The 22,962-nt window shown below is 42.0% G+C and overlaps 1 protein-coding gene across 1 annotated transcript in view; it reads left to right on the top strand.

Moving 5' to 3' along the window:
- KIF11 (kinesin family member 11) overlaps nt 1-20,336 on the top strand; it is a 30,714-nt gene extending 10,378 nt beyond the window's left edge. Inside the window, exons 7-22 of the mRNA XM_032231970.1 lie at nt 365-452; nt 2,219-2,461; nt 5,128-5,223; nt 5,411-5,499; nt 7,648-7,735; nt 9,193-9,381; nt 9,952-10,159; nt 10,345-10,517; nt 11,101-11,223; nt 12,162-12,320; nt 14,363-14,502; nt 16,150-16,429; nt 17,414-17,636; nt 17,794-17,948; nt 18,595-18,705; nt 20,008-20,336. Coding sequence (XP_032087861.1) covers nt 365-452; nt 2,219-2,461; nt 5,128-5,223; nt 5,411-5,499; nt 7,648-7,735; nt 9,193-9,381; nt 9,952-10,159; nt 10,345-10,517; nt 11,101-11,223; nt 12,162-12,320; nt 14,363-14,502; nt 16,150-16,429; nt 17,414-17,636; nt 17,794-17,948; nt 18,595-18,705; nt 20,008-20,133 — 2,491 coding nt within the window. The 3' untranslated portion in view covers nt 20,134-20,336. The remainder of the gene's footprint in view (nt 1-364; nt 453-2,218; nt 2,462-5,127; nt 5,224-5,410; nt 5,500-7,647; nt 7,736-9,192; nt 9,382-9,951; nt 10,160-10,344; nt 10,518-11,100; nt 11,224-12,161; nt 12,321-14,362; nt 14,503-16,149; nt 16,430-17,413; nt 17,637-17,793; nt 17,949-18,594; nt 18,706-20,007) is intronic.
- The last annotated feature ends 2,626 nt before the right edge of the window (nt 20,337-22,962 follow it).

Raw genomic sequence — 22,962 nt, 5'->3', positions numbered from 1 at the left:
GCTATCTGCAGTTCGGCGGTTCAAATCTCACCGGCTCAAAGGTTGACTCAGCCTTCCATCCTTCCGAGGTGGGTGAAATGAGGACCCAGACTGTGGGGGCGATATGCTGACTTTGTAAACCGCTTAGAGAGGGCTGAAAGCCCTATGAAGTGGTATATAAGTCTAATTGCTATTGCTAGTTTAGAAGACTGAGAAAAGATTCAGAATGTCTTTTCTATTCTCCAAATTGTTTCGGATGTCATGGATCTGAAGTTGGTTTAGCATTTGACTATTGCTCGTGATTGCTATCCAACAGGTAAAAATCACATGGAAAAAAGATTATAATATTCACTAGAACGTGTGTCTCTGTTCTCTCAATTTGTAGCCGATCCCATTCAGTGTTTTCCATCACTTTGCACATGAAAGAAACAACAGATGGAGAAGAGCTTGTGAAAATTGGAAAGCTAAACTTGGTGAGTTTCAACACATGGCATTGCACCGCATTCAGATTATGCTCAATAGTGCAGAGATGGCAGAATACCAGATTGTGTTATTTTGGCCACGGTCTGAAGGGGAAGTTACATTGCAACAGTAAGCAGTCACAAAACCAGGACATTTGTTGTGATTTTAAAAATGCTAGTAGGTGTCCTGCCCTTTAGGGCGATAAGAGAACAGATCTTTCCAGTTGAATTCCATTTTTGGAGATTTGACATTTGAATCCCATATCCTGTTATCATCTCAGATTTCTGCCTACTAATGCAGGTACCTTCTCTCTTTACCTCATGGTGTAATTCTCCAACTGTTGATTGCATATCATAGCATCCTAAACTGTTCTGTTCCCTCCTCCTTCACTTGTTAACAGACGACAGGCAAATGAAAGGGAATTCTCTTTATCAGGTCTCAGTTTCAAAATGGCTGCGAGCCAAACTAAACTAATTAAAGTCTCTGCCAGAAGATAACGGACTCAAACATAAATCTTTCTTACGGCAAATACAAGATGAATCAAACGGAAGCAAAGCCCTTCTTCCCAAAGTCTCTACGAATCAGGATGACAGAAGTCACACCACTTTTTGAAGGGCACAGCAAAGGAACCACAATCCAGGATCAAGGAACGTTGACTTCTGCGAGCAGGGCGTGGCACCACCAGTCCTTTTATCCCTAAGGGAAGCCTCTAACGAGGCACCTCTGGTTGCAATCACCTCCTCGGAGTCCTCCGTTGTGCCTGACGTCGGTCAGCTCGTCTCCTACGGGCATCCCGAAAAGACTCACAGAAGGGTTCTTGCTCAGCCTCTCTTGTCTCCTCCCCACTGCGCCAAGGCTCAGTCTCTCTTGTGTCCTCCCCACTGATCCAAGGCTCAGTCTCTCTTGTGTCCTCCCCACTGATCCAAGGCTCAGTCTCTCTTGTGTCCTCCCCACTGCTCCAAGGCTCAGTCTCTCTTGTGTCCTCCCCACTGCTCCAAGGCTCAGTCTCTCTTATGTCCTCCCCACTGGCCCAAGGCTCAGTCATTACCTGGGGACCAACTAGTCTCTCTGAGCCCTGCTCGGAGGCAGACCCCTGTCCAGAACCCTCCTCCTCTTCCAAACACGACTCAAAAGCCCCCTCGCTATCAGAGTCTGATAACAGCTCCCAAGGCTCTAGCCGAGTCACAACACTAAACTATGGGCCACATTGCCTACATACGTTGGGAATGGTAAATCCAAATACCCTCAGATGTACTTGTGGTTACTTCTTAGCAGTCATTGTTGATTACCTGTTGTGACTCAGCAGATGTCTGCTGTGAGTCTTTTCGGGATACAAGATTCATTCTGCAGCTGGGGCTTGTTAGAGGCAGGTTTGGAGATAAAAGGACGATGCTGCCACGCCCTAGTCGCAGGAGTCAACGTTCCTTCGTGCATTCCTGGGTTCGTACAACATTGCTTGATACACTTGGATAAGTGCTTTGGTGTTTCATGTAAACCCTGATTGGTGGAGACTTTGGAAGAAGTGCATTGCTTGTAAGAGTTGTTTTGTATTCTGTTATCTGCTTGAAAGAGACTGTATTTCTGTTATTTTTGGGCTCGAAGCCAGTTTGAACTGAGAACTGATAAAGAAAGTTCCCTTTAAGTTTATTGGTCTTGCCGTTTGTTAAGAGCCGTGAAGGGGGACAGAACAATTACCAAAGCTGAATATAATTTGTAGACCTCTCCTTGTGACTATACACACTAATTGTGACTTGGACAAGTTGTTTCTTATTTATAGGTTGATCTGGCAGGGAGCGAGAACATTGGCCGTTCTGGAGCCGTTGACAAAAGAGCTCGTGAAGCTGGAAATATCAATCAGTCTCTGTTGACTCTGGGTAGAGTTATTACCGCCCTTGTTGAAAGAACTCCACATATTCCATACAGAGAGTCAAAACTCACCAGAATCCTACAGGACTCTCTCGGAGGACGCACAAAAACATGTATAATTGCAACTGTTTCTCCTGCGTCAATCAATCTTGAGGTAAGGGTGTTTTCTTTCAGGTCGTGCGTTATGAGTGACATCCGTTTGGACTTCCAGATGAAATTAACATTTAGAAATTTGTTAAGATTTAATAAGCACGATGAGAAGATTGTCAGAATATTCAGGAACTGGAATAGGATATAGCAACAGGTCAGCCATTGGGGACCGGCTGGAATAGGACATGGTAACAAGGTCAGCCAATGTAGAGGCATGGCAACTATATCAACCAATGGGAACTATTTGCCAGATGGCTCAGAGCCTGGGCGTGGCTTACCTATGTAGCTCTGCATCTGTGCAAAAGAACTCATCTAGTCTGCTCTCTGAATTGAAACTAGAAACCAACCTCTCTTCTCTGCCATGTTGAAAGAATCTGCTGTTGTTATTGTACATTTATTCATGTGTTACGTATATATGGGGCTGCCATATTCGAAGACTTCAGTTAGTCCAGAATCAGTCGCGCGAGCGATAGTGGGCATACCTAGGTACACCCACGTTACACCTATCCTCTGCGAGCTGCACTGGCTTCCCATTGGTCTTTGGACCCGCTTCAAAGTGCTAGTCGTTACTTTTAAAGCCCTACATGGTATCGGACCTGGCTACCTGAGAGACCTCCTCCTGCCATTTACCTCCCAACGACCAATAAGATCGCACAGACTAGGCCTCCTCCGGATTCCATCTGCCGGCCAATGTCGGCTGGCGACTCCCCGGGGGAGGGCCTTCTCTGTAGCTGCTCCGGCCCTATGGAACGATCTCCCCGTTGAGATCCGGACCCTTACTATCCTTCCGGCCTTCCGCAAAGCGACTAAGACCTGGCTGTTCCGGCAGGCCTGGAGGGCTGTTGAATTATCCAGCCCCGTCCTAAGTTATGAATGTTGTTGAATTTTTAATTGTTGTTTTTTATTTTTTCCATGTCCCCCCCTTCCTTTTTTTACCTGTAAGCCGCCCTGAGTCTCTTGAGAGTGGGCGGCATACAAACCAATTAAAAAATAAATAAATAAATAAATAAATAAAGAAGCTAATGAAACTTGCTGAGCCAGTGATCTGTGTGTGCTTTCTGGATGTGATTTCTGCAACAAACAGACAAAGACAGATCTCTAGAAAATAATTTGAACAAGTGGAAGGAGAAAGAAGAGAAGAATCAGCACTAGGATGGGTGGATTCAATTACAGCAGGGATGGCTGTACCTTTGGAAGGCCTGATGGGACAAGTTGGGGACAGTCTTCTCTTGGAGAAAATCTTATCATTTTACTTGCAAGGGTTAAAATTGTCTTGGGACATAATGACATAATAATAAAGACTTAATAAAAGTTCTATTAATGGGGTCCTGATCTATTCTGGGTTTTAAGTACTATTGCTGCATCTCTCACTGTCAGGGCAGTTCTCAGCAGCATACAACAGTAAAACGTAAGATTATAAAAACGTACATAAAACAATAACAAAACAGTGAAGCAATCAAAAATAAATGATGTGCAGACAGCAATTCTGAGTTATATGCCGTCTTCCAGAACAGAGTTTTTCCCAGGCAGAAGAAGAGTTGGTAGAATGCTTTGTAAATCACACGAAATGCCATTTCTCTGTAGAGAAACCCAGCAAGATATATTTTTTTTTTTAAAGTAATCTTTATTAGTTATACAATTTTGTTTAAAGAGTAAAACATACAAATACAATTTTAAACATACACCCCCCCCCCCCCCCCGGCGGTGACAGTCATTCACAGCCCAGCTTTTTTTCCCCTTCCTCGTTGTTTAGTCTCTAAGCCGCATCTTCTCATTACAAAATTCAGGGATCTATTACAATACCCATGTTCACTTTTAGTTCCCATTGTTCTCGTAAATGTGTTTTTTATTTTCCATTTTCATTTCGTACAGTCACATATATACTGTGCATAACCGGGGCCATATAACATTAAACAATAAACACAGCCATTCCTCTTGTCAACAATACCCCCAAAAATAGAAACCCAATGTACCTCTTCGACCCTCCATACACCCTTTCTTTTGCCCCCCTCCAACTTTCCTTCTTCCCTCCAACATTCCCCTCTACCCTACTTCCCCTCCCCCTCTACCACTCCTCTCTCCCGGTACACTCCCTCCCTTCCTTCTCACCCTCCCTCCAGTCCTCTCTCCCGCCCTCTCTACCCCTCTTTCTTCTATCCCTCTACTCCTCCCTTCGGTGTATTTCTACTATCTGTTAATATATTCAGCTTGTCCTATTTTTACAGTGAAATTAAAGAGCAACAGTATACGTGCAGTTGCGTTGTTAACATTGTTAACAACTGCTATTTGACTTTCCCCGTTTTAAGTCCCTGCTGTTCTCCTTGTCGCCCACATATACTATAGGTTCCGGCTAAGATAATGTTCCGTTTCTCCTTTGTCCCTCAGCCAACCCGTCATTCTGTCCATTTCTGCAACATTCATAGATCTTTTTAATTATGGCATCTTCCGACGGTATGGTAGTAGATTTCCAAAATTGTGCATAGGTTATTCTCCCAGCAAGATATTTCTGAAGTGAGCCTCCTTGTATTTTTCAACAATTATTTTTTTCTTTTATACACAAGTGGCTACAAAAAGATGAATTGCTCAGCATTTTTTTTTTTTTAACTTTTAAAAATATTCAAATTCATTGTCATTTATTTTTCATTTATTTTGTCTTTTTTTTAACCGCAGGAAACTCTGAGTACTCTAGAATATGCTCACAGGGCAAAGAATATCATGAATAAGCCTGAAGTGAATCAGAAACTTACAAAGCGGGCCCTCATTAAGGTTCAGTATGCCTTCATTAAGTATAAATGCTTTCTACATTTTTCCCCTGCTGCCTTGCAGTGTTGAATGCATGATAGTGGATTGGATGTTTTTTAACTGGCCAGGCCAAAAAAATATAAGCTTATGGGATTTATGGATTCCAGATGCTTCAGAAGATATTCCAGCACTGTGCTGATATTTTTCACAGGAGTATACCGAAGAGATTGAACGTTTAAAACGAGATCTTTCTGCAGCCCGAGAGAAAAATGGTGTCTATATTTCTCTGGAAAATTATGAGTGAGTACTTGGTTCTCCACAAAGACCGGCAGCTCAGACTGAACATGACCTCATGATCATTTTTTTCTTTAAAATAATAATAATAATAATAATAATAATAGCAATAGCAATAGCAGTTAGACTTATATACCGCCTCATAGGGCTTTCAGCCCTCTCTAAGCGGTTTACAGAGTCAGCATATTGCCCCCAACCACAATCCGGGTCCTCATTTCACCCACCTTGGAAGGATGGAAGGCTGAGTCAACCTTGAGCCGGTGAGATTAGAACCGCCGAACTATAGCAATAGCAATAGCAGTTAGACTTATATACCGCTTCATAGGGCTTTCAGCCCGCTCTAAGCGGTTTACAGAGTCAGCATATCACCCCCAACAACAATCCGTGTCTTCATTTCACCCACCTCGGAAGGATGGAAGGCTGAGTCAACCCTGAGCCGGTGAGATTTGAACTGCAGAACTGCAGTCAGCTGAAGTGGCCTGCAGTGCTGCATTTAACCACTGCGCCACCTCGGCTCTCTTCCCAGTCAGGCAAGATCGCACACTGTTGTGTTTCCTGACAGAATGTGGGTAGAATGTAATTTGTAGAATCTGGTAGAGCGACAGGTTTGCAGTTCAAATGTCACATTTGAGAGGAATGTCATATGCCTCCTACACCATCATTGTTCCAAAGCAATTGTAGCTACCCATTTCTCATTGAAAAACCTTGAATGCTACTAATCAGAACAGGGCAAAAAAGAATTGGGTTGAGGACCACGTTCAGAAGAGTAGGGCAAGGGTAGGCATTATGAGCAGATTTCTAAAAATAATTCATTCAGTAACATAAGCTTAGATGGTGAGTTGGCTATTGAGAAATGAGAACATTTTGGAGGAAAATCCTAAGGTATATTGAAATGCAGAATTTATTTTTTACTTTTTGAAATTTCAATTTCAATTTAATAAAATTTGTATGCCGCCCACTCCCTAGGGACTCTGGGCGGCTTACAAACAGATAAAAAGCAATTTAAAAATTTAAAAGACAAAATACAATTGATTAAAATTCCACACCATCCATTCTATCTAAGTGGGGCTGGACATTGATCAACAACCTCAGGCCTGCCAGAATAGCCAGGTCTTAAGTGGCTTTGCGGAAGGCCGAGAGAGTGGTGAGGGTCCGGATCTCAACGGGTAGATCGTTCCACAGGGCTGGCGCAACTACAGAGAAGGCCCTCCCCTGGGGAACCGCCAGCCGGCATTGTCCGGTCGACGGCACTCGGAGGAGGCCCAACCTGTGAGATCTTGTGGGTCGTTGAAAGAAAGGGAAATCCCCAGTTATAGTGAATTAAGCTACTTGTGGCTATGCCATACTGAATATTATTTGGACAAGAAAGGAATTTCAAAGGTTAAAACGTAAACTTGCTAGCAAGCAAATTGGATTTTAAACCTTTTGGATGTCCAGATGAAAAGCCAGAATATATACTGGCTGGTCCCACTTATTCCCTCTTTAATGAACCGAAGTGAGGAGCAACAAAATAAGATTTTAAACACGGCCACTCCAAGTCAGAAGTGAAGAGGCAACATGATTGGATAAAGTCTGATATTTGAAAAAGGAAAAAAAAAATCTGGCCAAGGGAATGTGGCAATATGAATAACTATGGAAATTTAAACATAACTGAAACAAAGGATAGAACTGCGGGAATAAGTTAACTGTTTGATAAGTCTCTTGGCTCAAAGCATCTTCAGATATAACTAATATAATGCAAGATTTATCAATTATACTGAAGAGAAAACTCCCCTTTATGGAAGCCTGGTATAGCTTAAAAGAATAGAACATAACTCCTAGCTCAATTGTTATAGGATCATTTACGCTTGTATAAGCTCATTGACTTTAGTGTAAATGGTCAGTTCTATTTATTGTAAACTGCTTTTAGATTTTTTTTAATAAGCAGTATCTAATGTGTCCAATACTAATAAGATAAGTGCATAGTTCAGGCAGAAATGGCTATCAATAGTTAGCAATATGGGGAACTTTAAGGATGATACTTGAAAAATGAGAACAATCTAGTGATCAGAAATGAACAGCTGTTTCTTTCCATTTGCTCTTCAAGTTATTTCATTGTTTGGCCTGACATTAATAACACTGCATCGTTGTTAACATTAATTGGATTTTTTTTAGTGCTCTTCATGGGAAAATGACAGTTCAGGAAGAGCAAATTGCAGACTATACTGAGAAAATCACCGCCCTGGAGGAAGAATTGAAAAAAGTAAGTGAACCCAGTACATTTCTCTTGTCTTTTGGGATGATTCTCAGATGGTCAGGAAGCGCTAGCTTGCTCATCTTTTCACAAAAATAATCATGTGAAAAGCTTCCAGTTGTAGATGAATTTCTTGAGTGGCTTTCCTTTAGCAAGAGCCAATGATTTAACCATTGTTGGCAGTTCTTATTAAATGTTCCTCTATAGTAGGTATCACAAAGTCTTTCGATATATTAAAGTCACAAAGTCGTTAGATATAAAAGTAAAACGCTGCGTGTTTTTCCCCAGCACTTTATCCATTAAAGCCTAACATTAGCTCTCTGGTCTGAACTGTAGATTACTTTTCAAGATTATTTGAATGAAATTATTAATTTTAATCCAATATCACTTAGCTTTCATTTCGTAGGTCCACCAGTTTGAAAGTCATTACCAAGTAGAAACGAGACAATTAAGAGAAATATGAGATATGAGATGGTAATTAAGCTGGAACATTGCTTCAAGCAGCTGTAGTACCTTAAAAAACCCTGCCAGCAGTCAGAAAAAACTACTACAGGTAGTCCTCAATTTACAACAGTTGGCTTAGTGACCATTCAAAGGTACAATGGCACTGAAAAAAAGTGGCTTCTGACCGTTTTTCACACTTACGACCGTTGCAACATTCCCCAAGGTTGTGTGATCAAAACTCTGGCACTTGGCAACTGGTTCACATTTATGATGGTTGCGATGTCCCCGGGTCACGTGATCCGCTTTTGCGACCTTCTGACAAGCGGCCGTGTTACTAACTTAACAAATGCAACGATTCACTTAACAACTGTGGTGGGAAAAGTCGTAAAATGGGCAAAACTCACTTAACAAGTGTTTCACTTCGCAACATAATTTTTTTTTAAATATAATTTTTATTAAACATTATTACCTTTAAAAAACAGAAAGAAAAATACAACAACATAAGAAAGACAAATCATACATAACAATATAAAGTAAATATACAGCCTTTTGTATCGGCATTCATTAGTTATACATATTTTTTTTTAAGCGTAAAACATACAGATACAAATACCGTTTTAAACATACAACCCCCCCCCCCCCCCCCAACGGTGACAGTCATTCACAGCCCAACTTTTTCTTTCCTTCCTCATTGTTAGGTCTCTAAGCCACATCTTCTCATTGCAAAGTTCAGGGATTTTTGGGCTCAATGGTGGCTGTAACTTGAGGACTACCTGTTATTTAGAAAAGCATTATTTTACTTACACACACGCATGCACACATATACATATGTGTATGCATATGTATGTACGTACTGTATATATTAATGAACAAGCCATGTCAGCTTTTGTTAATTTTTGCTGTACAATCAGCAGGAAGAAAGAGCGAGCGATCACGCAGAAGCCCTTAGAGGCCGCATTTGGATTGCAGGTGGCCTGTCCTTACCCTCATTAACTTTACAAGTATATTTTGTCTTGACGCAGGTTACCGAGTTATTTACCGTACAAAAAGCGGAAATAGAAAAGTGCCAGGCAAACCTACAAGCCAGGGAGATGGAGCTGGAAGTTACCCAGAAAGATTTGGATATCACCAAGGTTCTTCTTGCTGAAGAGGAATATGTGGCCTCAACCTTAGAGAGCTCAGAAGACAAACTTCATGGCACCGCTACCAAGGTCAGACCTTGTAACATACACCAATATCGTTTTTTAAAAAATAGATTGGTTGCTAGATTAAAATAATTGTACTTTAAATAGACAGAGATGGACCACGGAAGAGTTTCAGTAGCTCTTACGGTTCTGAAAGAATATTGGACTTTTCTGGTCATTCTTGATGAAGTCAGCATGTCTTTGCCAATCAGAAAAGCGCATCCTATGAAGAGACAATATGGAGAACATTGTATGTGTGTGCGAGAGAGAGAGAGGGGGGGGAGGAGCGGGGAGGTGACATTTATTTATTTATTTATTAGACTTATATACCGCTTCATAGGGCTTTCGGCCCTCTCTAAGCGGTTTACAAGTTTTTTAGCAAATTGAGTCAGCAACTTGCCCCCACAGTCTGGGTCCTCATTTCACCCACCTCGGAAGGATGGAAGGCTGAGTCGACCCTGAGACAGTGAGATTTGAACCGCTGAACTGCAGATAGCAGTCAGCTGAAGTGGCCTGCAGTGCTGCACCCTAACCACTGCGCCACCTCGGCTCATTTGAAGACTATCAATCTTTTTTTTTTCTTTTTTCCCCCCGTAGCTGCTTACTACAGTTAAAGAAACTACCGGTGACGTGTCTGGTTTGCATGCAAAATTAGATCGGAAGAAAGCAGTTGAGCAGCATAATGCGGAAGCTCAGAGGTCCTTTATGGAGCACATGAACGTACACTTCGACCAAATCCAGAGCTCTGTGAGAAAGAACTATCAGAATCAGCAAGAGATGCTAAACTCTTACACCTCCTCCGTTAGTAAGTGCTTCTATTCAACTTCACACGGCAATAAAACCAACACACACACACGCCTACACCTGACATGCTAAAAACCTTGATCAGACTTGTGTGTGAGAAATCAGAACCGTTATACCAAACCACCGTTGCCTTCTAGGAAGAAAGGGACTGGGCCAAATTGTTATAACTCGTCTTTTTCTTATTAGATGATCTTCTCACCACCAGTTTATCGACATTTGGAGTCACCGCGGCAGCTATCGATGCAGCATTCACTTCGGTAAAGGAAATGGTTTCGACTGAAGTCTCCCTGGCTGCCGAAAAAATGCTGACTCAGGACACGCTAACCTCCCAAAATAAAAATGACCTCCAGAAAATGATGGTAAGTACAAGTGGCATAAAGTCGAATAATGTTTCGGTTGTTTGCTGTTAAAGTATAAGCCAGGAAAAAAAAGAAAGGGGCGATTACCCCAGAGTTGGAGGTTCCGTGTGGTTTTCAAATGAAGGACAATGTAGACATTATGACTACAATAAGACCGATTTTTGGCCCAGCCTTTCTTCATCCAGCGTCATGAGCATAAAAGCTAGGAAATTTGATGGTTAGAAACACGGGGCAAGTTCCTATGTTACAGCAGGATGCAAATAAGAATGCTGTTCAAATGCAGTTCTACAGAAGGATCAAAAAATTGTGTGTTTGGCATATTCGTAAGTATTTTTGCTTATTGTCTTCAATAAAATTTCACTGGAGTTTTATCAAGTGCCATGTCAGCTCTTGGGAACACATCTTGCATTGAATGAAGGCTGACACTAAATTGATCTTATCGATTCCTACCGTGTGAGAAATAACGGCTAATTCGGAGCCGTTATAATGTCTTAGGCCTTTCCGCAATTCTTTTTTTCTGGTTGGGTCTCAAATGTTTTCTTTGTTGGAAGCAATGAGTTCACTATCTGGTCTGCTCTTCTAGGAGGAACACGCGTGTGGACTGGACAAGGCGTTGAGTAGTCTAACCCCTGTGGTACAACTTGTGCAGAGTATCAACTCTCAGCTGCAGGAACACTTCAAGAAAAATTCATCCTTGGCAGAAATGGTAATAAACATACCTTGAAGTACTAGCATTGTTGAATGCTGCTAGCACAAGGTTAGGGACCGTGGGAACTTGAAGATATGTGGACTTCAACACCCAGCATGCTGACTGGGAATTCTGGGAATTGAAATTCCCAAGATTGAACAAAACACTGCTTTAGCCTTTCTACCTAATCAAATCCATGAGAAGAAACACCAAGGTGCCAGAGCCTTCATTGTGGCCCTTCCTCCCTCTAGTAAACCACTTCATTTGTAATCCACTTTTAGTTGTTTTGCCCCCTTGGGAAGGGCACTGAACAGTCACACTTGTCTAGAGCGGTGGAGTTTAGAAGTGATTCAGACGGAGACCCCTCAATCGTACTTGTGCTTGTCTTTGGAGAAATCACCAGGCCATTGATGATGGTATAAACTCTACCATTTGCTGACAGGAAAATCCAAGGAACGATTTCCTGTTTTCTCCTGCATGAACACTTTATAAACAGGCAGTGCTTTTTGAAATGAGCTGTCTACCAATTCCCTGCCTTATTTATCTCTTGAGCATCTGGAAGTTGGATCCTCTTTCCCACCCCATTTTTAGGAGAGCTTTTGTCAACCTCAAATTCTCCTGTCCTGATATTTCTACTCCAGGTTGAAGAAGACTGAAATATTTCAGATCTGCTCATGGGTATTTGGCAGGACGGGTGACAAGCATATAATCGTGACATCACGACACAAACCCTGGGACTTATATCTGGAGTCTGTGTTATGATGTTGCCGTGCATATCTTAACATGTCGTCATCATGCTGTGACATCAATGGTCCCACCTAAATGAATAGAACTTGCCATGTTTCTTTTAAAAAAAACTTCCAATACATATATACACATCAGACTGGTATTGTTTAGATAAAAGTCAATATCTCTGTGCCCTTGAAAACTGATGACCTCTTTTTTCTGACCGAAAGATTACAGGCTACAAAGAAGAACTGGCTACCTTCTTCCATGATCATTCTCTTGAATTGAGTAAGCTACACAAAAACTGTTCCCAAATGTTTACTCAACTTCAGGATAGTTACGAGAGCCTGCAAGAGGAAGTGGAGCTGACCAAGATGGCACAGAAAACGGTATTTCTTCCATTTCCATGATGATAATGGTGTCCATAGGAGGTCCATAATGCACTAGAATAGAAGTGGGTGGTGGGGTGATGATCTTAGAGCAGTGATGGGCAACCTTTTTGGCGTGGTGTGTCAAAAATCGGCAAAAAATCGAGCATAACTCGCGTTGTGTGTCACTTCGACAAAAACATAATTTTGCGCAATTTATAGTTTAAACTACAAAAATGTATAATTGCAATATATAATTGTATTTAATAAACCAAAAACAAATTATTTAACATACCTGCTTAGTAACTTCTTTGTTAAGCGCTTTTGCATGCTGAGCTATGGAGTGAGCAGTGCTCAAACTTGCAGAGTTTAAATTTGTAGAGCCTTTCATAAATTTAAGGATGGAGTTAGATTGGCTCTTATAAAGGTGTAGCTTCCTGGAAATGTATTCCCTCCTTTCATCCTCACTTTTTTCCAAGAGCTGGGAATGATTAGTTTCAAAATGTCTATTTATATTCCCCTCGCTTATCTCAGTTATTGTGGGCAATTACAAGTCCATGGCACCCCAATAGTTGCTGCTAATGGCGCTCACAGTTCCCGTTGGCACTCCGCTGTTCCCTGCTGTGGTGCGGTCGTAACCGACAGTCCCAGGAGTAGACTCTCTGTGCCGGCCTGACTGGAGAGAGGCGCGCACTGTTCCCGCGCTCCTCTCCTGCGGGTCCTCCCTCGCCACACTGATGACGTGTGTGCGCACGGCACGCACGCCTTACCAGCAGCCCCTGCGCTCAGAAAGGGGCGGCGGCGATACAGTAAGTGAGTGTGGGCGGGGGAGATCACATGTCCCACGCCCCCCGTTCCTCCAGCACAGATTCTTTCATCCTCGGCGGCCGTGCAGGAGCCGAGGATGAATCGCATGAAATCCTGTGCGTGTCACCCCAAATGGCTACGCGTGTCAGCACTGACACACGTGTCATAGGTTCGCCATCACTGTCTTAGAGCAATATAGATTGCTACTCTGTTTAAGGAACACCGTTAGGCTCTGCTGACCATTGTTCCTTTCTCTATCCTGGTGATTATTATTGCATGTTACATATGGTCCAGTGGGACCTTCTTAAGAGACAGTTTTCTGGACTTTTACCGCTGTTCTGCCCAGTTGAAATTACACAAGATTTGCACTTGAAACTAATTGGAGGACAGCAGGTTCTCTACCCTTGTCTTAGTGGCTCTTTGAAACTTTATATTTCTGTTTCCATCACCGACACAAAAATTGGTTTGGCTCCAGGCTTCTGGCAATGATTCCCATAGTGTCCAGTATACATAGTTCTGGTTGGCTCCATTTCATAAATGTTCAGTTGTTTGTTTTTATTTCCCATGTAATATTCTCTACTTCTATATCTTTTATTGTAAGAACAATACTACAAACAAACAAAGAAGGATGAGAGGAAAACATGGGGATATAGGTTAGCTTCGTGCGCACAAATGCCTTCCACTAATATGGAGGTTAACATTGTTCGTATTTCTTCTTAAAGTTACATAATACATACCAAGTCAAATGTGTCCCAAGTACATCAAGGAGAAATGTGAATGTGTCATTTCTTGTGCACATTCTTGTAGGAATGGAAGGGAATTTGGCTGTACCTAAGAAGGGGGAAATCTGCTTATTGAAAAAGGGCTAATCAGGATAAGCAGTACTATATTTCTATGTTTGTTTCATCCTTCATAGCAACTCGGAGATAGTGTGGTTATAAATTCCATTTTAGTGTTGTGAGTCAGCTTCTTCGAGATTGGAAGCAGGCTGGATAAAGACATTTGAGATTTGGCCGTATCTAGCAGTCTTTCATCCCATATATCGCCTGAAAGGTGGATTTCCCCCACTCCCTTAACTGTCTCTAAAATAAAATATTCAGCTGTATAAGAGTTATTGTTCTGCATTAACTATTAACTGAAAAATGCATCTAAAGTACATTTGAATACATGTGAGTTTGCTGCATGCTTTCAAACTCTTACTAAAATACTTTTCCTTAGTAATATTTTTTTCCCCAATTTTTCTTGATTCATACTAGGGTACAGCCCAACTTATTGCTTTGCTGCAAAATCAGCTAACCGTGCTCGATAACCAAACTCAGAAGAACTTCAGCCAAATACTAGAGAAAGGTGGAAGCCTAAAGAAGAATATCAATGATGTACAAGAGAATATAATTGTGTAAGGAAACTTTTAAACTTATTTTTTTATCCTGAAATATGTTTGAAGGATTATTCTACTATTCTGCAGTTCTTGGGAGTCAGATTCATTCCGATATTTCTTGGGCTAAAACTCTCACATTCCTTATCATAGACTCAAGCAATAGCAGTAGACTTAGCAGTAGACTTATATACCGCTTCATAGGCCTTTCAGGCCTCTCTAAGCGGTTTACAGAGAGTCAGCATATTGCCCCCAACAATCTGGGTCCTCATTTTACCCACCTCGGAAGGATGGAAGGCTGAGTCAACCCTGAGCCGGTGAGATTTGAACCGCTGACCTGCTGATCTAGCAGTAGCCTGCAGTGCTGCATTTAACCACTGCGCCACCTTGGCTCTCTGTGGGGAAGCCCTGCTTCAGACTGCATAACTGTATTGTCAAGGTAGACATTTAGAAATCAGGATTTGAATTTTATTTCAATCAAAATCAATTGAAATAAATAATAAAGTTTCTTTTTTGCTAATCCCCTTTATTGACTAGTGTCAATTCCAGGGACTGCTACTGCCTTTATGCATTGTGCATGGTGTTGGTCTCCATCTCAATAACACTTCTGACAATCAAAGGCAGTGGTGGACATCTTTAAGGGATGGGCAGTACTTTAAAAAATATTTCAGGATGTTCAAATTAAAATAAGGCTTGCATGCATTTGCTGTTAGCATTTTTATCGTGGGAAAAATGGCATACCGTATGTTTCCCCACTTTTACTCCAAAATACGACTGGATGCTTTAATAAATATCGGTGAAATTAGCGGTTTAGAGATAACACTGATTTGGTTGCTGCTTCAGTCTTAGCCTACCGTATTTTTTGGACTATATTATTTATTTATTTATTTATTAATAGGATTTATATGCCGCCCAATCCCGAAGGACTCCGGGCGGCTTACAAAAAGAAGGGGAAGAAAGAAATTGTAAAAAGAAAAGATTTAAAATCACAACACATGCATTCGTTCTGATCGGGGCTGGACCTCAACAGTGAGGTCAACACCCCCAGGCCTGCCGGAATAGCCAGGTCTTAACAGCTTTCCTGAAGGCCATGAGAGTGGGCAAGGTCTGGATCTCTGGGGGTATAAGACGCACTGGACTATAAGGTGCACCGTGATTTTGAAGAGGTAAATTTAAAAAAAAGTTTTTGTATTCTGCAGGCCTCCCAAACCCTCTCTGCACACCTCTTTTTTTTCTTTTTTAAAGGGGGACATGCAAAACTTTGGGAGGCTTGTAGAATGCTCCTGGGGGCTGGGGAAGGGCCAAAAAATAGCAAAAAACGGCCCATTTTCTGCACAAAAAAAGGGGGCATGCAGAAGGTTTGGGAGGCTTGTAGAGTGCTCCTGAGGCCAGGGGGTGGGGGTGGGGGCAAAAATGACCCATGTTTTTCCCCTCCCTGCCCTCAAGACCACTTTTCAAGCTTCCCAAACCCTCTGCACATCCATTTTTGCAAAGGGGGACGTAGTTTCGATAGGACAAAATGCTGTATTCAGTGTATAAGATGCACCCAGATTTTTACCCTGTTTTTTGAGGGGGGAAAAGGTGCGTCTTATACTCCGAAAAATACGGTATGTGATAAAGCACAAAGATTAGTGCTTGAATAATCCTTGGCTAAATCCTTTTCTTTAGGCAGACTATTGGCCTTGTCAACTCTGCCAATTCCCAGCAGAACAAGATGATTCCAGCTCTGGATGACCTTTCCCAAGAGATCAAGCAGTCCAGCCACGATAATGTTAAGATACTCCTGGAATCAGACAACTACTGTAAAAATCTGAGCAGTAGTTTGAGAAAGACGTGCAAAGAAGCAACTAGTTGGGCTGAAACGGCAACTGCAGAGATAGGCTGTGTAGTTGATCAACAGAGAGCTTTCCTCAACAGCCAGAACGAACACCTACAAAACATGTATAAGGTAATTCTAAATCTTACAAAGTTTATCAAAGACTTTTTAGACATAGAATTTTATGACAGGTATATCCAGGTAGTCCTTGACTTAGGGCCATAATTGAATGCAAAATTTCCATTGCTAAGCGAAGAAGTTGTTAAGTGAGCTGCGCCTCATCAATGAACTTTTTGGTCACAGTTGTTAAGTAAATCACTGAATTTGTTAAGTGAATCTGCCCCCTCTTCCCATAAAGCTGGGAAGGTTACAAATAGTGATTACATGACCCCGAGACAGTGTAAACCAGGGGTGTCAAATCGGCCCACGGGGTGCTTAAATCTGGCCCAAGGGGCCGGCCTGGAAATGGCAAAGGAGTGTCCCGCGGTCCCTCTGGCGGCCAAAATAGGGCACAGGGGGAGGAGAACTACAATTGTGATCCAGACCTTGAAGAAATCCTGTTTTGATACCCCTGGTGTAAACTGTCATAAATAAATGCCAGTTGCCAAGCATCCAAATTTTGATCATGTAACCCTGGGGATACTGCAAAGATTGTTTTTCAGTGCTGTTGTAATTTTAAACGGTTGCTCAACAAATGGTTGTAAGTCAAGCATGATCTGTATATAATTGTTTAGACTAGGCATGTCAAACTGGCGGCCATATGGGTCACGTGCAGGCCACACCCACCTCAGCTCCACAAAGGCAAAAGACAATGCAATACGTCACAATCCGTGACGCGATCGGGTTTGATACCTGTGTTTTAGATCATATGATACAATGTGTTTTCCCTGAAATTGCTATTGATGGCTGTCTGCCTTTAAGCCTGGAAGAAGGACCCGAGCCATGTTTCCCCACCCTCAAACAGTCTCTCTTCTAGAAATAATGATGGTTCGTATACTTGGAAAGGACCATAAATTCTTGTCATATATTGAGTACAATAAGTTTCATTCAGTTTATAATGTTGCAGATCTGGTTTCCTGACATAATACTTTAAGTCTTAAGATGTTTGGCTTCCAGGATCTCCATGACAAATGTAATGCATCAGAAGCCAGTGTGACAGACTACATGAAGAGGCAAAAAGAGGCTGAAGATGTTGCCCTCAAGAGGCTTCTTGACCACTTCCAGAATGACCGAGAGGTGCTTACCGAACAGAAAGACCTACTCCTTGAAGAAGCAGAGAAAGGCTTAATTCAGATTAACGCTTTCCTGACTGAAGATCTGAAAACGGATCTCCCCACAGGTATTTGGAGGGGGGAAAAAATTAGCCCTGCAAACTTTGGAGGAAGCCTAAAAAAACGAGAGGAAGAGCTACCTCAAATCAGTTTTGAAATCCAATAAGAAAAGGGTGGCTGTAGTGCGCTGCCTTAATTATCTCTTAAATGGATCTTTTCCTAAAGGAAACACTCCACAGCGGAAGGACTACTGCTACCCAGTGACGGTGGTGAAAACAAAACCACGCGATATCCTGCTTGAAAAATTAAGGCAAAAGCAGATGGAGCTGACGTCTACTCTGAAAGCTGCTGAAGCCACGAAGACTGACTTCTTATATGAGGTAACTACAGAGAGTAAAAGATGGAGAAACAGCTTGCTTCTCCCAACGGGTGGTGCTTAAACTGCTACGTTGCTATAGGGTGAATTAACTGTGCAGGGTTCCACCACAAAACCGCGCTCGACTAAACCGCGTCGTTGACGTCATCAACAGGGCGACAACAGCGCGGAGACAGAAGCACGCTGTAAACGCTAAACCTAAAATTAACACCTAAACCTAAACCTAACCCCCCTAAACCTAACCTTTAACCTAACCCTAACCCTAAAGCTAACCCTTAACCTAACCCTAAACCTAACCCTTAATCTAAACCTAACCCTAAACCTAACCCTTAACCTAACCCTAACCCTAAACCTAACCCTAAACCTAACCCTAAAGCTAACCCTAACCCTAACCCTAAAGCTAACCCTTACCTTAAGTTGAATCGGCTTGCTTTCAAAGCGCTATTTAAAGCGCCCTTCTTTCTCCGCGCTGGCTGTTGTCGCCCTGTTGATGACGTCAGCGACGCGGTTTAATCGGGCGCGGCTTAGTCGGGCGCGGTTTTGACGGGTCACGCTGTGCAGAGGACTGCTCCTGCCCTATTGTGTGTTTAACTTGTAGAAATGATTTATCTACACGGCCACAACTGGCTTTAACTGTTGTCTGTCCCAAGGATTCTTTGGACGAAGAAGAGATAAGAGAAAGTGACGAGAGCCTTTGCAGTGAAAAATCCTACTTGAAGACCAGCTTGTGTATTCAGACTAATGGGGTGCCCTTCTTTCAGGTAATGTATGTCTTTTGGTGTTGATCGTCGATCAGGACATGTATATTTTTTTCAGTAATTTTTTTTTTTTCCTGGTTCAAAAGTTTTATTTCTTTTAAAACAAACATTTCATCATTCCTCAATCAGTAAGACATCGAAGTACAATTTTTGTGTGTGTCAAAATAGTTCTAGTTTACCACCAAATTCTTGTCTAGCCTAATGTATACCCCTCCCTCCCTCCACCCTCCCCCCCAACCCCCCTCCTCCTTCCCCCCCCCCCTGATTTCCCAGAACCCGTACACGGTATGGGTTTTTAACAAACACAGTCTAAAATCTATTGAGAAAAAAGAAATAAAGAAAGTAATGTATGTCTTTTGGTATTGATTGTTGATCAGGACATGTGTATTTTTTTCAGTAATTTTATTAAGAACTATGCAGATAAAACTAACAATGAACTTAATACAAGAATGCGTTTGTATTTTTTTTTTTTAAAAAAAGAAAGATAAAGTGTAGAAAGGAAACACCACCAAAAATGGTAAGAAAACTTCCCTCAAAATCTGCAGCAAGATACTATTCAACATTAATAAAGTATTGCTGTCTCTTAAATAACAACCAAATCTTTATTCCATGCCTCACCCCATTTCCTATTGCTAAATCTTCAGGTCTCCTTATTGATTAATAAATAATTAAAAGAAATAGCAAAAAATACCTGTCAGTATATTACTATATAATCCTCCTTTCCATTTAATCTAAATCCTCCTCAACCTTCTCTTAATAATTAAATGTTACAAAAATAATAATAAAAATTGAAAGCTATTAAACAATTCAATTCCACTTGTAGATCTAGTGTTTCCATCTCTTTCTTGTAAGTCGTAATTTTTAAGTCTACCTCCACGTCCATTTTAATTGTCTTGAAAGGAATTTGGACATAATCTTAAATGTTTTCCAGCGAAGCGTTAAAAAGCTCCATCACTTCTCACGCCCAGTGATCAGGTTTTCTTTAAAATAGCTTTAACAATTGACCCTTCAAAGATGTTTTGCCCTGAAATGTAAATAAAACAGGATTTTCCCAAAATGAGAGGATCTTTCTAATTACACTGGACAACTTTTTCCCCCCAGAAGTTTTACTTTTGAAAAACTTTTGATAATAAGTTGTTTTGACATTTTTGTATGCCGAAGAGTATTTCTGTTTGCCAGTAAAGTGTTTTGAGGCGATGTATTTGCCAAAACGATGACACAACTATAAAATGGGACTAATATAAAGCTTTCCCAGCACTTAGTAAAAGTAATGAAGTGAATAACGCAAGCTCTTTGACTTTACAGCATAAAAGAAGCGTCAAAAAGGATAAAGAGAACAAAGCCGCATTCTTTCTGAAAAAGGCCAAGGAGGAGGATTCGGCCACTCCATCTCTCCCAAAGTCAAAATATCCGTTAAGAGGTCTCAACTAATAATGTACAATATCTTCCTTCTGTTTCTCTCCGTCCTTGCCAGCTTCCTTAGCTTGAGTTATGCACGTGGCTTTGTAGTCCGTGTCCCAGATTGCATAGGTAGAGATCTCACCAACACGGGATGCCTTTTATAAAATGTAATTCGTTCGATTTTTTTTGTGTTTTTGCAGATTTTGAAATGTAATAAAGAATAACTGCCATTATTTAGTAGTCTTGGCTATATTTTTCTTTTGTGAGAAGAGGGGTAGCACTTGTCATCCAGAAATCTCTCTTAGCCTTCCGGGGCCATGCTCCCGGGGTTTATGGTTTTGAGACCATAATCACGAAGATGGGCGTGTGGACTCAACTGGGTCTATTGCTACTGTACCAGCCTCCCTGATGTTTAGCAACCATCCAGCCTGAGCTTCTGAAGGCCATCTCAGGGTTGGCAGTATAATTCCCCAAGCTGAGGGTCCTGGTGTCAGGGTTCCAAATAGCATCCAAAAGTAAATCAGAGTCCAAGGCAAAGTATTGCTCAAAGTTCCAATTTATTAAGAGAGCCATGTTGGCACATTTACTTATACCGTAGGTGCACTTTACAGTGGAGGTTTATAGATTTACAGATTAACAGAGTTGGAAGGGATCTTGTGATCATCTAGTCCTACCCAAGCAGGAGAGACCCTACACTATTTCTACAAATGGCAGTCCAATCTCTTCTTGAAAGCCTCCAGTGATAGAGCTTCCACAACCTCCAAAGGGAAGCTGTTCCATTGATTGTCCTCACTGTTGGAAAATTTATCCTCATTTCCAGGTTGAATCTCTCTTTGTTCAGTTTCCATCCATTCTTCCTTGTCTGGCCTTCAAGTGCCTTGAAAAATAGCTTAATCCCCTCCTAGGTCTGTAACTCCCAGAATTCCTCAACCGGCATCTTGGAAGTCCACACCTGTTAAAATTGCCAAGTTTGGAAAAAATCTGAGCTGTACGGTCCGCTTGTAAAAATCCCCAAAGGTACGTTAGCAGAAGATATTTGCAACTGATTGGCTATTTGGGTATCAGCTCTGGGAATTACATCCCAAGATATGTGGATGAAAATACCCCAACATTTATTTTATTTATTTGATTTGTCCATCGTTTACAAGGTAATAGGTGTAAGAATAAACATGAGTAATGGGTACGAATAAATGGGGGCAGTAGGACAGGGATGGTGGGCACGATGGTGCGTTTATGCACGCCCCTTATGCGCTTATGCAGGCCCCATGAGTCCAATATGCAGAGCTATTCTTGGAATGAAATATATTGCAAGCTGCAGTTTGAACTGAGGCACGTTTTCAAAATGCTATAAGACCTGAATGAGAAAGATTCCTATCTGCTTCCCCACTTCCCCCCCACGATGGTCATTGGCCAGCCCTTTTCTGCTTTTTATTCCGCGAGCGAGGAAGGAAAAAAAGAGCATCCCAAGCTCATTTCAAGAAGCTTCGGACACCTGTACAACCTATTGTTATACAACACAATAGCAGAGTTGGAAGGGACCTTGGAGGTCTTCTAGTCCAACCCCCTGCCTAGGAAGGAAACCCTATACCCTTTCAGACAAATGGCTATCTAACATCTTCTTAAAGACTTCCAGTGTTGGGGCATTCACAACTTCTGGAGGTAATTTCTGTTCCAATGATTAATTGTTCTGTCAGGAAATTTCTCCTGACTTCTAAGTTGCTTCTCTCCTTGATTAGTTTCCCCCCATTGCTTCTTGTCCTACACTCAGTTGCCTTGGAGAATAGTTTGGCTCCCTCTTCTTTGGGGCAACCCCTGAGATATTGGAAGACTGCTATCATGTACAACGATACAATACAATAGCAGAGTTGGAAGGGACCTTGGAGGTCTTCTAGTCCAACCCTCTATCTCAGTGTTTCTCAACCTTGACAACTTGAAGTCCTAGGGACCTTAGAAGTCTTCTAGTCCAACCCCCTATCTCAGTGTTTCTCAACCTTGACAACTTGAAGTCCTAGGGACCTTAGAGGTCTTCTAGTCCAACCCCCTATCTCAGAGTTTCTCAACCTTGACAACTTGAAGTCCTAGGGACCTTAGAGGTCTTCTAGTCCAACCCCCTATCTCAGTGTTTCTCAACCTTGACAACTTGAAGTCCTAGGGACCTTAGAGGTCTTCTAGTCCAACCCCCTATCTCAGAGTTTCTCAACCTTGACAACTTGGAAGCCCTGTGGACTTCAACTCCCAGAATCCCCCAGCCAGCATAGGGACCTTAGAGGTCTTCTAGTCCAACCCCCTATCTCAGTGTTTCTCAACCTTGACAACTTGGAAGCCCTGTGGACTTCAACTCCCAGAATCCCCCAGCCAGCATAGGGACCTTAGAGGTCTTCTAGTCCAACCCCCTATCTCAGTGTTTCTCAACCTTGACAACTTGAAGTCCTAGGGACCTTAGAGGTCTTCTAGTCCAACCCCCTATCTCAGAGTTTCTCAACCTTGACAACTTGAAGTCCTAGGGACCTTAGAGGTCTTCTAGTCCAACCCCCTATCTCAGTGTTTCTCAACCTTGACAACTTGAAGTCCTAGGGACCTTAGAGGTCTTCTAGTCCAACCCCCTATCTCAGAGTTTCTCAACCTTGACAACTTGGAAGCCCTGTGGACTTCAACTCCCAGAATCCCCCAGCCAGCATAGGGACCTTAGAGGTCTTCTAGTCCAACCCCCTATCTCAGTGTTTCTCAACCTTGACAACTTGGAAGCCCTGTGGACTTCAACTCCCAGAATCCCCCAGCCAGCATAGGGACCTTAGAGGTCTTCTAGTCCAACCCCCTATCTCAGTGTTTCTCAACCTTGACAACTTGGAAGCCCTGTGG

Source organism: Thamnophis elegans, chromosome 15 (genome assembly GCF_009769535.1).
Source record: "Thamnophis elegans isolate rThaEle1 chromosome 15, rThaEle1.pri, whole genome shotgun sequence".
Taxonomy (NCBI): Eukaryota; Metazoa; Chordata; class Lepidosauria; order Squamata; family Colubridae; genus Thamnophis; species Thamnophis elegans.
This window is presented reverse-complemented; position numbering and strand designations above follow the sequence as displayed.